General features: G+C 38.2%; 2 protein-coding genes across 2 annotated transcripts; both read left to right on the top strand.

The window, feature by feature from the left end:
- Positions 1 to 736: 736 nt before the first annotated feature.
- On the top strand, positions 737 to 2,917 carry LOC146723081 (uncharacterized). Its single transcript, XM_085483197.1, has one exon. It carries the CDS (start codon positions 737 to 739, stop codon positions 2,915 to 2,917), a length of 2,181 nt encoding a protein of 726 aa, XP_085339323.1.
- Positions 2,918 to 3,804: 887 nt separating this feature from the next.
- On the top strand, positions 3,805 to 4,659 carry LOC146723080 (uncharacterized). The gene has a single exon (XM_085483196.1). It carries the CDS (start codon positions 3,805 to 3,807, stop codon positions 4,657 to 4,659), a length of 855 nt encoding a protein of 284 aa, XP_085339322.1.
- The last annotated feature ends 10,838 nt before the right edge of the window (positions 4,660 to 15,497 follow it).

Below are 15,497 nucleotides of genomic sequence, written 5' to 3'. Positions count from 1 at the left end.
CGAAGTCGCGTGGCAAATCTTATCGTCGCGCTTTGAAAATCAACGTCGAATCGTCAACTCCCATCTTTAAATTTTATTCTCGTTACCGTCGGCAACGCATGAAACAGCGAAAGAGTTGCAGACTCTGCGTGACACCACCAATACCACCGTACAAGCGCTGAAAAATCTAAAACGTCCCGTCGATACGTGGGACGATGTTCTCGTGTTCCTCGTTTCGCAAAAACTCGACAAAGCTTCGAGAAAAGCGTGGGAATTAAAAATGAGCGAATCGCAAAATTTACCGTCCTATTCTCAACTCGACAAATTTTTAGAGTCTCGCATTCGCGCGTTCGAAGTTATCGCCCCGACGAAAAACATCGAGTCAGCCGAGACTACCTCGTCAAAAATTAAATCGGCCAAATCCGTAGCATCACATACAACGGCCGTGAAGTTCGAATGCCCGGTCTGTAAGGGCCATCATCGTTTATTTCAATGTACACAATTTGCCGCTTATACGCCGGAGCGCCGTTTCGAATTTATTAAATCGAACCGCCGTTGTTATAATTGTTTCGCGGCAAATCATTCGTTAAAGAATTGCACCAACGAGCATCGTTGTCGAGAATGTAAGCAAAAACATCACACTCTCCTTCACCTTGGAAACCACGCAAAGTTACCGTACGCTGAATCGTCACATTCAAAAGAAGAGACGAAAAAAGACCAAGAAAAAAACGTTGTCGCTCTTACCCTAACACGTTCAATGCCAGCTATTCCCGCCGTTCTGCTCGCTACAGCGCGCGTCCGCGTACATTCCGCGCACGGTCGCTTCGTTCCCGCTCGCGCGCTTATCGATCCAGGATCGGCTGTGACACTCATTACGGAGAATCTTGCGCAATTACTCCGTCTTCCTCGAGTAAAGCAAAATTTAAGCGTTACTGGCGTTGGTCAAACAAAAACTTCCGCGCGCTACGCAGCAAATATCAAAATTAGTCCCGCAAAAAGCAACAATCCCGCGTATTCGACGACGGCTTTAATATTGTGTTCGCTCGCGGAATACGTGCCACCTCCCGTTGCGTGTCACACTCAGTGGACGCACCTCGACGCCCTCGAATTAGCCGATCCTGATTTCCTGAGTCCTACGCCAATCGATATAATATTTGGAGCCGATATGTATGGAAATATTCATCGCGACGGTTCACACAAGGGAACACCACACGAACCGTTCGCGCAGAATACCGCGTTCGGCTGGATTCTCTCGGGTCCTACCGTCGAAACCTGCCCCCGCAGTTCCGTACCCGCATATCATACTAACATTTCACCTAATTTTGAGCATATCTTAAAACAGTTCTGGGAACTCGAAGATATCCCAGCCCGCGTTCATCCGAGTCTGGAAGACACCCAATGTGAGGAGCATTTTATGACGATTCACTACCGCACCATGGAAGGACGCTACGTCGTGCGTCTTCCCTTTAGAAATGGCCCGCCTCGCGACCTTGGAGACTCTCGAGTCGCCGCGTTGAAGAGTCTCGAACGGCTCGAACGTCGTTTTCGAACCGACCCATCGTTAGCAACGGAATACACCGCATTCCTTACCGAGTACGCAAACCTAGGTCATATGACTAAGATAAAACCTACCGAATTTCCCGCCCAAGCTCCCGCGTACTACATTCCACACCGTGCCGTGATCCGTGAACATAGCAATACAACCCGACTTCGTGTTGTGTTCAACGCGTCGTGCAACACCGCCACCAGCAAATCATTAAATAGCGCTCTTCATGTAGGAGCAAAATTGCAAACCGATCTAGTAGCGGTCGTCCTTCAATGGCGACAACCTCGATTTGCACTATCAGCGGACATCGCCAAAATGTATAGGCAGATTTTAGTACACCCCCTCGATACGAAGTATCAATGCCTCTTATGGCGATCGTCTCCGACGGCTCAGGTCGACGAATACCGACTTCTTACCGTCACTTACGGCACCGCCGCTGCCCCATTCTTGGCCTTGCGAGTCTTACGGCAATTAGCTGAGGACGAAGGCTCACAGTTTCCGCTCGCGGTACCGGTTCTATTACAGCAAACGTATGTCGACGACTGTACTTTCGGCGCTGACGACCTTGAAACTGCCAAACAAACACGAGATCAGTTAATTTCGTTGCTATCTCGGGGCTGTTTTCGTTTGCGTAAGTGGGCGAGCAATTGCCCTACGCTCTTTGAAGATCTCGATCCTTCCGACCATGGACTCGCAACCAACAAAGATTTGCACGACCACGATTCCATTAAAATTCTCGGAGTTACCTGGAAACCGGAACACGATATCTTCACCTTTCAAGTTTTGAATTCAATAACAGTCACGAAAACTAAGCGCGGAATATTATCAGTCATTGCGCAACTCTTTGACCCACTCGGGTGGGTAGCTCCCGTTATCGTAACCGCGAAGATTTTCCTGCAACATCTCTGGTTGACGAAGTCTGATTGGGATGACGAGCTTCCCAACGAGATGTTGAGCAAATGGGAAACATTTCAATTGACGTTGCCTCTCCTTGAGCAGCTAACTATTCCGCACTGGACGCAGTATCATCCGAACAACAGAATTGAATTACACGGATTCGCAGACGCCTCCACGCGAGCGTATGCGGCAGCGCTTTACCTCCGTGTCATTTCGGGCGACGGTTGCATTACCAATACTCTGATCCTCGCTAAGTCTAAAGTCGCGCCGCTCAAAACCATTAGCGTCCCGCGTTTGGAGCTTTGCGCTGCGCTCCTACTAGCACAACTCATGGATTTCGCTCGTTCTGCTCTTCACCTTCCCGATATCGATTATTGGTGTTGGAGCGATTCCATGGTCGTCCTCGCTTGGATACGTCAAAGTCCCTCGCGGTGGAAAACGTTTGTCGCGAATAGAGTCTCAAAAATGCAACAGCTTCTTCCCAATGGAAAATAGAATCACGTGCCCACGCACGACAACCCCGCAGATTGCGCATCTCGCGGTACCGACCCTGCCTCTCTTATTAAGCACCAACTTTGGTGGCACGGCCCACTATGGTTATCACATTCGTCCGATCAATGGCCAGTCATATCCGACATCCCGGCAACTCATAGTGAAATACGCGATTCAAAAGCTTGCGCGACATGCTCGGTAAACCATTGGGAGCTTGAATCCCGATTTTCCTCGTGGCCGAAATTACTGCGCGTCACCGCGTATATCCTTCGTTTCGTTCGCAACGCTCGTACCAAGACGAAAACACAATGTGATGCCTCTCACTCGCACCCGCATGCTCTCCGGTCCCATGAGCTGGTCGCCGCTCATAATTTTTGGATTCGACGGATTCAACTCAATCTATTTGCTGACGACATAGCTCGCCTAAAACAACTACGTTGCGTTTCAAAAACTAGTCCATTAGCTTCGCTTTCTCCTTATGTAGACAGAGACAGCTTGTTACGCGTTCGAGGCCGATTAAAACACGCAAGCCTGTCAGATGACGCTAAACATCCGCTAATTTTAAAATCACATCCATTGGTCCACCTCCTTATCAAACAGATTCATGTTGCGGCCCTACACGCAGGTCCGCAACTCACACTCACGCTCCTGCGACAACAGTATTGGCTAATTCGCGCTCGCGCCACTGTGCGTACCGTCCTCTACCAATGTATTGTGTGCACGCGGGAGAATGCACGCGTGCCCGAACAGCTTATGGGCGACCTGCCGGATTTCCGCGTGAACCCGACTTCAATCATACCGGCGTCGATTACGCGGGTCCGTTACTAGTGCGTACGACTAAAAGTCGTGGTCATAAAGCCCAAAAAGCTTACCTCGCAATTTTTGTATGCATGACCACGAAAGCACTGCATCTAGACGTGGTATCGGATTATACTACCGCTTCGTTCCTTGCCGCGTATCATCGTTTTACCGCACGTCGTGGCATTCCGCATGCAATATACTCCGATCACGGTACCACGTTTCAAGGTGCCGATCAAGAGCTTACGGCCTCCTTCCATGCAGCCACGCGTGATCCAGCATTTCAAAATTACATAGCTCAAGAAAATACTGCATGGCATTTCATACCTCCCGCTGCACCGCACTTCGGAGGCCTATGGGAAGCTGCCGTACGCTCTGTGAAACATCACATTAAACGCGCTATTGGAACGCACACCTTAACGTTCGAAGAGTTAACCACATTACTATGCCGTATCGAACTTTTCTTAAATTCTCGTCCCATCGCTTCCGTGTCCGACGCTTTAGACGATTATACCGCTCTGACTCCGGGTCATTTTTTGATCGGCACATCCTTAAGCTCGATCCCGGAGCCGAGCTTACTCGAACTCGCCGAAAATCGTTTATCTCGCTGGCAACTAGTGCAGCAATTAAGCGAACGCGTCTGGAAGGCATGGAAAGATACGTATTTGAATACCTTACAACAACGCCCTAAATGGCGTTCTGTACAAACTCTATCCACACCCGGTAGATTAGTCTTACTTCGCGATCCACTTGCCCCTCCAAGTCGATGGAAGCTTGGGCGTATAGTTAAATGCCATCCAGGCAGCGATCGGCTCGTTCGAGTCGTTACTGTTAAAACGGCTGAATCCGAGTTCAAGCGCCCCATTACAAAACTTTGTTTCCTTCCGGTCGACATCAACAATGATAGCGAACATCATTCCGCCATGGCGGGCGGCATTGGATTGTAACTGTCCGATTGAATATTGTAGATTTACGTTAAATTTCATCGACCGCAAATATAGTATTCATATCGAATGTCAATCACATTCGAGGCGGACGGTATGTTGACGCATGTCATAAATTTGTATAATCAATAGACTCTTATATTAATCGCTCGTACATCAACGGAAAGGTTCGATCGTTCGAATCGACACACGACAACATTATCGACCTTTTTAAGCCAGCGTGTATCAAATATAAGAGTTTTAACAAGGCTCTGTAATATAAATATAAATTTAACGTATAAGACGGGCAACAAGAGCCAAATCGCGGATGACAATGCGTTATCCTAACGAAACTAAATAATTTTTCGTTAGAATTAAATACCGGTGCACAAAGCATCAAATTTTTACTTGGACACGGCCAAGATTTTAAATATGAAATAATCTCATATTTTGAGATTTAATTTCAATACCCCTTTAACCCCCCTACGGAAAATAAATAAATGAATGCAAGAGAAAAATATAGATCCGAAAATCGCTGAATCGGGAATCGAACCCGAGACCTTTCGCTTGCCGGGCGACTGCTCTTCCAGCTGAGCTATTCAGATCCTTTCGATTCTATACTTTTCTCTGTTATATATATTAATGTTGGTAAACAAACGCATTTTTTAAGCCAGCGTGTATCAAATATAAGAGTTTTAACAAGGCTCTGTAATATAAATATAAATTTAACGTATAAGACGGGCAACAAGAGCCAAATCGCGGATGACAATGGGTTATCCTAACGAAACTAAATAATTTTTCGTTAGAATTAAATACCGGTGCACAAGGCACCAAATTTTTATTGGGACACGGCCAAGATTTTAAATATGAAATAATCTCATATTTTGAGATTTAATTTCAATACCCCTTTAACCCCCCTACGGAAAATAAATAAATGAATGCAAGAGAAAAATATAGATCCGAAAATCGCTGAATCGGGAATCGGAAAATTATTTAGTTTCGTTAGGATAACGCATTGTCATCCGCGATTTGGCTTTTGTTGCCCGTCTTATACGTTAAATTTATAAAATTATATTATGTATGTTATTGTATATCCTTCCTTCTGTCCGCATAACTCCCAGGGTCATGTGGTTTTTTGAGAGTCTGCTGTCTTGGCTCTCTCCTCCCACGGGTCATGTGGTTATTGGGAGTCTGCTAGATTTCCAGATTTATAGGGTTATGGAGTTGTGGGTTATGGGGTTATGGGGTTTGCTGTTCAAGGATAACGGGGTTATAGAAATATAAAGTTTGCTGGTTCAAGGTTTAATGAATTTTCCAAGGTGTTTTTGGCTGTAGAAAAAAATCCTGACGTGTAGGGGCAAAACTGAGGTCATATTCGATTTCAGCAGGCAAAAATACATGGGAATATCATGGTCTAGTCCATGGCGCAGACAACTTTTTTTTTGTGGGCCTGTGTAATCTTATGTATCGATATAATAAATAAAGAAAAGTAAGAAATCGAGCAACTACTGATCGGGACGATTCTCGTATTGTACGAGAAATTAAAAAAAACCGTGTTCAACGGTACGGACTATTAAGAGAACCTCCAGCTAAAGGTATTACATAAAACAATTCGACAAAGACTCCGGGAAGTAAATTTGCACAGTCGATTTGCAAAAACGGTCCTTTATTAGTAAGCGAAATAAAATTAAGCGTTTAGAGTTTGCAAAAAAATATGCAGGAATGCCAATTAATTTTTGGAAAAAGGTTTTATGGTCTGACGAGAGTAAGTTTGAATTATTTAATTGGACAACAAGATTTAGAGTATGGAGAAAAAACGGAGAAGAGTATCAAGAGCGTCATTGGCAATCGACTGTAAAGTACGGAGAGGCAGCATTATGATTTGAGCTTTGCTTGGTTAGGAGTAGGAAATTTGATCAAAATCAATGGTATATTGACGGCAGATATGTATGTTGAAATACTTTATGAAAATCTGGAAACATCATTGCTTTAAGTTGGATTGAAAGTTTCATTTTCCAGCAGGACAATGATCCGAAACATACAGCAAAAAACATTTTTCAAACCGAATGAAATAAAACTTCTTGATTGGTCTCCACAATTACCTGATCTCTATCCTATACAAAATCTATGGTCGATTTTAGATGAGAAAATTAATAAAACGGGAGTAACAAACAAGGAAAATTATTTCGCGGCGCTTAGAAGAACTTAAGAAAAATTAGATAAAAAATATCTTCAAAATCTTGTGGAGAGTATGCCAAAACGACTTCAAGCAGTGATCAAGGCGAAAAGAAGCCACATCAAATATTAACTTTAGTTATTTTTTATTTTTCTGATCTTTTTTTTAAATTAAATGGTCTTTTTTCTTAGCGGTAAACGAAACATTCTTGAAAAAAAAAATTTTTAATACAATACAAATAAAATTTTATCTTTTTATTGTATAAATATTAAATTCAAATAAATAAAGAATGATTTGAGTCAAAAACATTAAAACTTTTCTAATATTTTTATAGTTTTTCCAAACAAAAACTTAAAAAATAGAAAGTGGTACCTTTTTTGTCAGTCACTGTATATACAGGATGTTAAAAAAGTGTCGCATACGCTCAGTGCCATTCGATAGAGAATGAGAATCTAAAAATAAATAAATGTCTAATACTATTTTTTGTTCCGATGAATAATTTCGCCGCAATTAATTATTGTAATTAGTCAATCAACGCGGAGCTACAAGAAAAAGTCAGACGCGGAGCGCGCGAAGTTAGCTGCAGCGCGGCGGTTACTGCGCTTATGTATGATACGCCGTTTTACTTTTTAATAACAAAAATAATTCCATTTAATATAAAAAGTTTTAATAATTGTTTTATAAAATATAAATGAAATAAATTTATTAATACATAACGATAATTCCATGAATTAAAATTATTTCGCGACATAAAAATAATTCAATGAATTAAAATTATATCGAGACATAATAAAAATTCGGAATTATTATGTCGCGATATAATTTTAACTTATTGAATTTTTATTATATAGTGACATAATAATAATTCGACAAATTAATTCTATCGCAACATAAAGATATTTTGGTGAATTAAAATTATGTCAAGACATAAAAATAATTTTGTCAATTAAAATTATTTCGAAACATAATAAAAATTCGGGATTATTATTATGTCGCGATATAATTATAATTCATAAAATTATTGTTATGTATTAACATAAAGATTGAAACTTTTATATTAAATGAAATATTTTTATGTTACTAAAAAGTAAAATGGCGTGCCATACTCATGTTCTGGTACCGCGTGGTAAGTGGAGGTAAAGTGCTTGCAATTTATTTATTTATTTTACTCAACTTGTTTTTTATATTCTTAGAACTCGGAGTTGGAATCCGTGATTATAGTGAAGGGAAAAGTTGATATAATTATACTTCGGTTCATTGAATTTATTCAGGCTTTATTCGTGCTCTAAACTTGACGCGGTCGTAGCTGTGCTCGCACTAAGCAACCTTTTTCGAGCGAGCCGGCGACGACGTACACAAAATGAAAAGCAAAAAGTGACCGGGTCACGACGTAAACAAGGATTGCATATTTCGAAACAAAGAGAGAACATCACATCATATCTCTACATATATGAGTAACAAAATTATTTACAGAAATACAGTAATCACGTAAATCATTTGCATGATTACATATCATGATACAGACTTGGTTAATTTAATGAAAGAATTTATTTTCAATTATTAAAAAAGAAAGATATTTATTAGAATAATTATTTTGCATGACTACTGATCATTGGGTAAGCAAATTTTACCTAAAAAATCGCTTGCGAAAATTATCAAACAGTTAGCTAGGTGCATATTTGCCAGAAAAGTGCTCCACGATTCATCCAATTATCACTATATGTATTATTTAAATACTAAATTTTCGGATCGCGCGAACCCTTTATAGAACTTTATAGAACCTGATTTAACACAGAAAATTAATTGTTCTGTCTGTATAACCGCGAACTACTTCCACATTTGTAGACCGATTTTCATGAAATTTATACAAAAATGTTGCAAATTTTTCGAGGATAACTACTATATTATTTTTTTTTTTACTCACGGATATTTTATTTTGCGCTGTGTTTTGCATAAACTTAAATATTTATAAACCACAATATTCCTCTCGACTAAAGAGCCAAACGCGATGTTATTGCGACAAATTAAGATAAGAAAATTTAGAAACAAGGAATTTGAATTCTATGGTTGGGATCTCAGAAATTCCCCTTGTTCCTTCTCTTAACATCCCCTGTAAAGAAATAGACGAGAAAAATATTGGTCCAAAAGTCGGCTGAATCGGGAATCGAACCCGAGACCTTCCGCTTGCCGGGCAACTGCTCTTCCAACTGAGCTATTCAGACACTTACAAATCAATATTTCTCTCAATGTTTATACCCCCCACCCCCCACCAAGGCGTCGTAATTGGTCCAAACGCGACAAACAATAATAAAAATTAAGAGTTTAACTAGGCTCTGTAATATATAAATATAAATTTAACATATATAAGATAGGCAATAAGAGCCAATCGCGGATGACAGTGCGTTATTCTAAACGAAACTAAATTTTTTCGTTAGAATTAAATACCTGTGCACAAGGCACCAAATTTTTACTTGGACACGGCCAAGATATAAAATTGGAATAATCTCTACAAGAGATTTTTAATTCCATGTATCCCTATTCCCCCTAAAGAAATAAGTGCGAGAGAAAAATATAGATCCGAAAGTCGCAGAATCGGGAATCGAACCCGAGACCTTTCGCTTGCCGGGCGACTGCTCTTCCAACTGAGCTATTCAGATCCTTTCGATTCTATACTTTTCTCTGTTATATATATTAATGTTGGTAAATAAACGCCTTTAAGCCAGCGTGTATAAATTAAGAGTTTAACTAGGCTCTGTAATATATAAATATAAATTTAACATATATAAGATAGGCAATAAGAGCCAAATCGCGGATGACAGTGCGTTATTCTAAACGAAACTAAATTTTTTCGTTAGAATTAAATACCTGTGCACAAGGCACCAAATTTTTACTTGGACACGGCCAAGATATAAAATTGGAATAATCTCTACAAGAGATTTTTAATTCCATGTATCCCCTATTCCCCCTAAAGAAATAAAGTGCGAGAGAAAAATATAGATCCGAAAGTCGCAGAATCGGGAATCGAACCCGAGACCTTTCGCTTGCCGGGCGACTGCTCTTCCAACTGAGCTATTCAGATCCTTTCGATTCTATACTTTTCTCTGTTATATATATTAATGTTGGTAAATAAACGCCTTTAAGCCAGCGTGTATAAATTAAGAGTTTAACTAGGCTCTGTAATATATAAATATAAATTTAACATATATAAGATAGGCAATAAGAGCCAAATCGCGGATGACAGTGCGTTATTCTAAACGAAACTAAATTTTTTCGTTAGAATTAAATACCTGTGCACAAGGCACCAAATTTTTACTTGGACACGGCCAAGATATAAAATTGGAATAATCTCTACAAGAGATTTTTAATTCCATGTATCCCCTATTCCCCCTAAAGAAATAAAGTGCGAGAGAAAAATATAGATCCGAAAGTCGCAGAATCGGGAATCGAACCCGAGACCTTTCGCTTGCCGGGCGACTGCTCTTCCAACTGAGCTATTCAGATCCTTTCGATTCTATACTTTTCTCTGTTATATATATTAATGTTGGTAAATAAACGCCTTAAGCCAGCGTGTATAAATTAAGAGTTTAACTAGGCTCTGTAATATATAAATATAAATTTAACATATATAAGATAGGCAATAAGAGCCAAATCGCGGATGACAATGCGTTATTCTAAACGAAACTAAATTTTTTCGTTAGAATTAAATACCTGTGCACAAGGCACCAAATTTTACTTGGACACGGCCAAGATATAAAATTGGAATAATCTCTACAAGAGATTTTTAATTCCATGTATCCCCTATTCCCCCTAAAGAAATAAAGTGCGAGAGAAAAATATAGATCCGAAAGTCGCAGAATCGGGAATCGAACCGAGACCTTTCGCTTGCCGGGCGACTGCTCTTCCAACTGAGCTATTCAGATCCTTTCGATTCTATACTTTTCTCTGTTATATATATTAATGTTGGTAAATAAACGAAGAGCAGTCGCCCGGCAAGCGAAAGGTCTCGGGTTCGATTCCCGATTCTGCGACTTTCGGATCTATATTTTTCTCTCGCACTTTATTTCTTTAGGGGGAATAGGGGATACATGGAATTAAAAATCTCTTGTAGAGATTATTCCAATTTTATATCTTGGCCGTGTCCAAGTAAAAATTTGGTGCCTTGTGCACAGGTATTTAATTCTAACGAAAAAATTTAGTTTCGTTTAGAATAACGCACTGTCATCCGCGATTTGGCTCTTATTGCCTATCTTATATATGTTAAATTTATATTTATATATTACAGAGCCTAGTTAAACTCTTAATTTATACACGCTGGCTAAAGGCGTTTATTTACCAACATTAATATATATAACAGAGAAAAGTATAGAATCGAAAGGATCTGAATAGCTCAGTTGGAAGAGCAGTCGCCCGGCAAGCGAAAGGTCTCGGGTTCGATTCCGATTCTGCGACTTTCGGATCTATATTTTTCTCTCGCACTTTATTTCTTTAGGGGGAATAGGGGATACATGGAATTAAAAATCTCTTGTAGAGATTATTCCAATTTTATATCTTGGCCGTGTCCAAGTAAAAATTTGGTGCCTTGTGCACAGGTATTTAATTCTAACGAAAAAATTTAGTTTCGTTTAGAATAACGCACTGTCATCCGCGATTTGGCTCTTATTGCCTATCTTATATATGTTAAATTTATATTTATATATTACAGAGCCTAGTTTAAACTCTTAATTTATACACGCTGGCTTAAAGGCGTTATTTACCAACATTAATATATATAACAGAGAAAAGTATAGAATCGAAAGGATCTGAATAGCTCAGTTGGAAGAGCAGTCGCCCGGCAAGCGAAAGGTCTCGGGTTCGATTCCCGATTCTGCGACTTTCGGATCTATATTTTTTCTCTCGCACTTTATTTCTTTAGGGGGAATAGGGGATACATGGAATTAAAATCTCTTGTAGAGATTATTCCAATTTTATATCTTGGCCGTGTCCAAGTAAAAATTTGGTGCCTTGTGCACAGGTATTTAATTCTAACGAAAAAAATTTAGTTTCGTTTAGAATAACGCACTGTCATCCGCGATTTGGCTCTTATTGCCTATCTTATATATGTTAAATTTATATAAATAATAAAAATATTTTTAAGTCAGCTCTTCAATTTTTTAAATTTTTAAACCACAATATTCCTCTCGACTAAAGAGCCCTGGTGGGGGGTGGGGGGTATAAACATTGAGAGAAATATTGATTTGTAAGTGTCTGAATAGCTCAGTTGGAAGAGCAGTTGCCCGGCAAGCGGAAGGTCTCGGGTTCGATTCCCGATTCACAGCCGACTTTCGGACCAATATTTTCTCGTCTATTTCTTTACAAGGGATGTTAAGAGAAGGAACAAAGGGAATTTCTGAGATCCCAACCATAGGATTCAAATTCCTTGTTTCCAAATTTTCTTATCTTAATTTGTCGCAATAACATCGCGTTTGGCTCTTTAGTCGAGAGGAATATTGTGGTTTAAAAATTGAAGAGCTGACTTAAAAATATTCTTATTATTAAATATTTATATTAAAAATTTTTTTAATAGATTTGTATTCTTTGCCAGAGAGAATTTAAAAAATGATAAGGAAATTAATGATTAGTTCGACCATACTGGTTCTTATTAATATGATTTGTCTTTATTAGATATAAAGTACACTACGTTTGACCTTAAATTTAGGTTCTTTTCAAGTGCAAAAATTATAAAAAATCAATAGTTAGCGACGCAAAACTAAAACTAAATACAAGTCAATTCGTGCAAGGAGAGACAATAATGTACTTACTTAAAACAATTCTAATAAACCACATTAAGATATAGAGATATAAATTATGATATGTTAAGCGCTGTAAACTTTAACATGTCGCTAAGACATTCTGTCAACTATTGATACAAGACGCTAATTATTCTAATGACCTTATCATAAACAAAGTGAGATTGTCTGTGTCAGTTTGAAGATTGATTGTGTTTGTTTGCTTTTAATATATAACATTTCAGCAATCTTTCTCTTACGTCTATGTTTTTTAGTATGTAAAATACAAGGGTCAAGCCACCGGAAATCGTGATTGCATTTTATTCTATGTTTGCTAACAACCGACAGATTCGATTCATGCTTTTTAATGTTGTTCTGGTGTTCCTTTATGCGAGTATTTAAATGTCTCTTTGTTTGTCTTATGTAAGAAACATTGCAATCAATGCATTCCAATCTATAAACGACATTAGAATAATTAGCGTCTTGTATCAGTAGTTGACAGAATGTCTTAGCGACATGTTAAAGTTTACAGCGCTTAACATATCATAATTTATATCTCTATATCTTAATGTGGCTTATTAGAATTGTTTTAAGTAAGTACATTGTTGTCTCTCTTTGCACAAATGACTTGTATTTAGTTTTAGTTTTGCGTCGCTAACTATTGATTTTTTTATAATTTTAGCACTTGAAAAGAACCTAAATTTAAGGTCGAAACGTAGTGTACTTCATATACCCAGGGAGAAATGGCATGTTGAATAGACGTCGAATCGATGTCTTTTATATGCGTCTAAGTAAGATCTAATTTGACGTCTATATAGACCGGACAAATCTTTGAATTTCGACACCATCTAGACGTTAATATAAACGTCTATAAAACTGTCTAATAGACATCTAAATAATTGATGTAACGGCTGTATTCAGCAGAAAAGTAGCGTTGCAAATGTTGTAAAATTGATGAATCTAATAATGGCGTATAATTGGCGTATGCTTTTAGTTTTGACTAAACCTAAGCTCATACAATACTCAAATTCAATAATTTTACAACAGACACTTCTACTTTCTCTGCTGCGAACGCAGGCAATAAGTGCAGTATTACGTACACCATTCAGTGAACATTTTATTTTAATTCTAAGTATATTTTTTATTGTAAAATATAGATAATGTAATATTCTAATCAAAACAAATTGCTCAGTAAACATTCATTGAATTGTAATATTGGATGCATGCAAATATATTTTCTTTAGAAAATTTACATTACCTTTTTAATTTACGAATGAAAAAAATAGAACCAACACTAAAATTATTTGGATCTTGGTATTTAGATTGTTATACATATATTTATATAATTGAAACTGAAAGGATGGAAAAGACACTTTAGAAAATAATTTTATATGTATTATAACCTTATATCTATTTTTTATTAATAGTATTGGACAATTTCAGTACAGGATAATCTTTGTTGACATACTGAAAACTCCAGTATATGCCATCTATCGTGTCTTGATATATATATATTATAAATATATATATTTTATATATGTATATACAGGGTTTGTCCGGAAGTAATGCGTCGCATTTTTTTAAAAAAGAATTTATTGATCGCATAGGTAAAACAACTTAAAATTGTTCGAAGTATGACCCTTCTGCGTCAATACATTTTTGCCAACGCGATTTCCATGCGTCATAAGATTTCTGGAACTCCTTGACTGGGATGCTGTTCAGGGAGGCCGTCGAAGTAGCTTGTACGTGTCAACCGACTCGAGCTGTTGTCCTTTGAGCTCCCTTTTCAGCCGAGGAAATAAAAAAAAGTCCCGCCGGGGCCAAGTCGGGACTGTAGGGCGGCTGCGGCACCGTGTGCCACCACCGATCCGGGTCAGGTAGGCCGTAATAACAAACTTTATCGCATAGCGTTGCTTCTATCGTTCTCTCCATGCACAAGTTCGACGCGACCACTAAGCAAGGTTCACAGAGTAAGCCGTCCAACCCTCCAAGCGCATGGAAACAATTGAGCGACCCTACCGTTGGAAGCTAAGGGTACCCCCCTTTTCTCCCCAACCGGTCCCATCGCTCTGCGATGTATAGTCGCGTCAACAAAAAAATGCGACGCATTACTTTCCGACAAACCCTGTAATACATTCTTTATTAGTGTACATATATATTCTACTATACTACTTCAACTAAAAACTTTTATATGTAATAATCAAATCAAATTTAAACCTGACAATTCTTATCAGTTACATAAATAAAAAATAGACAAATAATATTCAAAAGTAAGCAGCAATATCAAAAAATACAATACAAAATAAAAAATGACATAAGACTCCGCAAAATTGCACATGAATAGAGATCATATTTCACATTCAAGAAAAAAAAATAATTAATTGCATTTTATGACGAATATTAAATGACCTCTTCCCTTTTAATGGAACCTCCCCCGTGCTAATTTGTATCGAGAAAAAGACCTTGTAAAGAGTCGTCTAGATAATAAGATATCACAACGCAATATTCTCGTATGCGAGCACTTTTTACCCTCTGCTTTTCTTATACATTAGATTCTGTTAAAAATAAAAAAAATGAAATTGCACATTTCATTGCTTACAGCCCAGCAGCGTTTCGTAGCCAATTTCTGACTGCATTTAAGGGCATCTTCCAAATCACTGGTTAGGAAATTTTAATAGCATAACTCCTAGAAAAAAAAAAAATATTTATGAATTTTTCTACAATAACTTAAGATGAAACAAAATATTGAAAAGAAGATAAAATACCTTGAAATAATTCCCATAGTTTCAGTTTCTTAAATGGCCTTTTATTAACTTTAGCCTTTTGAGGATTATGACCATCAAAGTTGAATTGTTTCGCTAAGGAATTAGTCAATCAATTTGGTCATAAGTCTTGATGCTACAATTTTTTCATTATCACCT

This window comes from Nylanderia fulva, unplaced genomic scaffold (assembly GCF_048542155.1).
Source record: "Nylanderia fulva isolate GAGA-0341 unplaced genomic scaffold, ASM4854215v1 Scaffold235, whole genome shotgun sequence".
NCBI classification, from domain to species: domain Eukaryota; kingdom Metazoa; phylum Arthropoda; class Insecta; order Hymenoptera; family Formicidae; genus Nylanderia; species Nylanderia fulva.
The sequence above is the reverse complement of the archived record's forward strand: the minus strand, read 5'-3'. Positions and strand labels throughout refer to the sequence as shown.

What these genes read in the sequence shown, in the direction of transcription:
- LOC146723081 (XM_085483197.1), top strand. Translation starts at nt 737, where the DNA reads ATGCCAGCTATTCCCGCCGTTCTGCTCGCTACAGCGCGCGTCCGCGTA.
- LOC146723080 (XM_085483196.1), top strand. Translation starts at nt 3,805, where the DNA reads ATGACCACGAAAGCACTGCATCTAGACGTGGTATCGGATTATACTACC.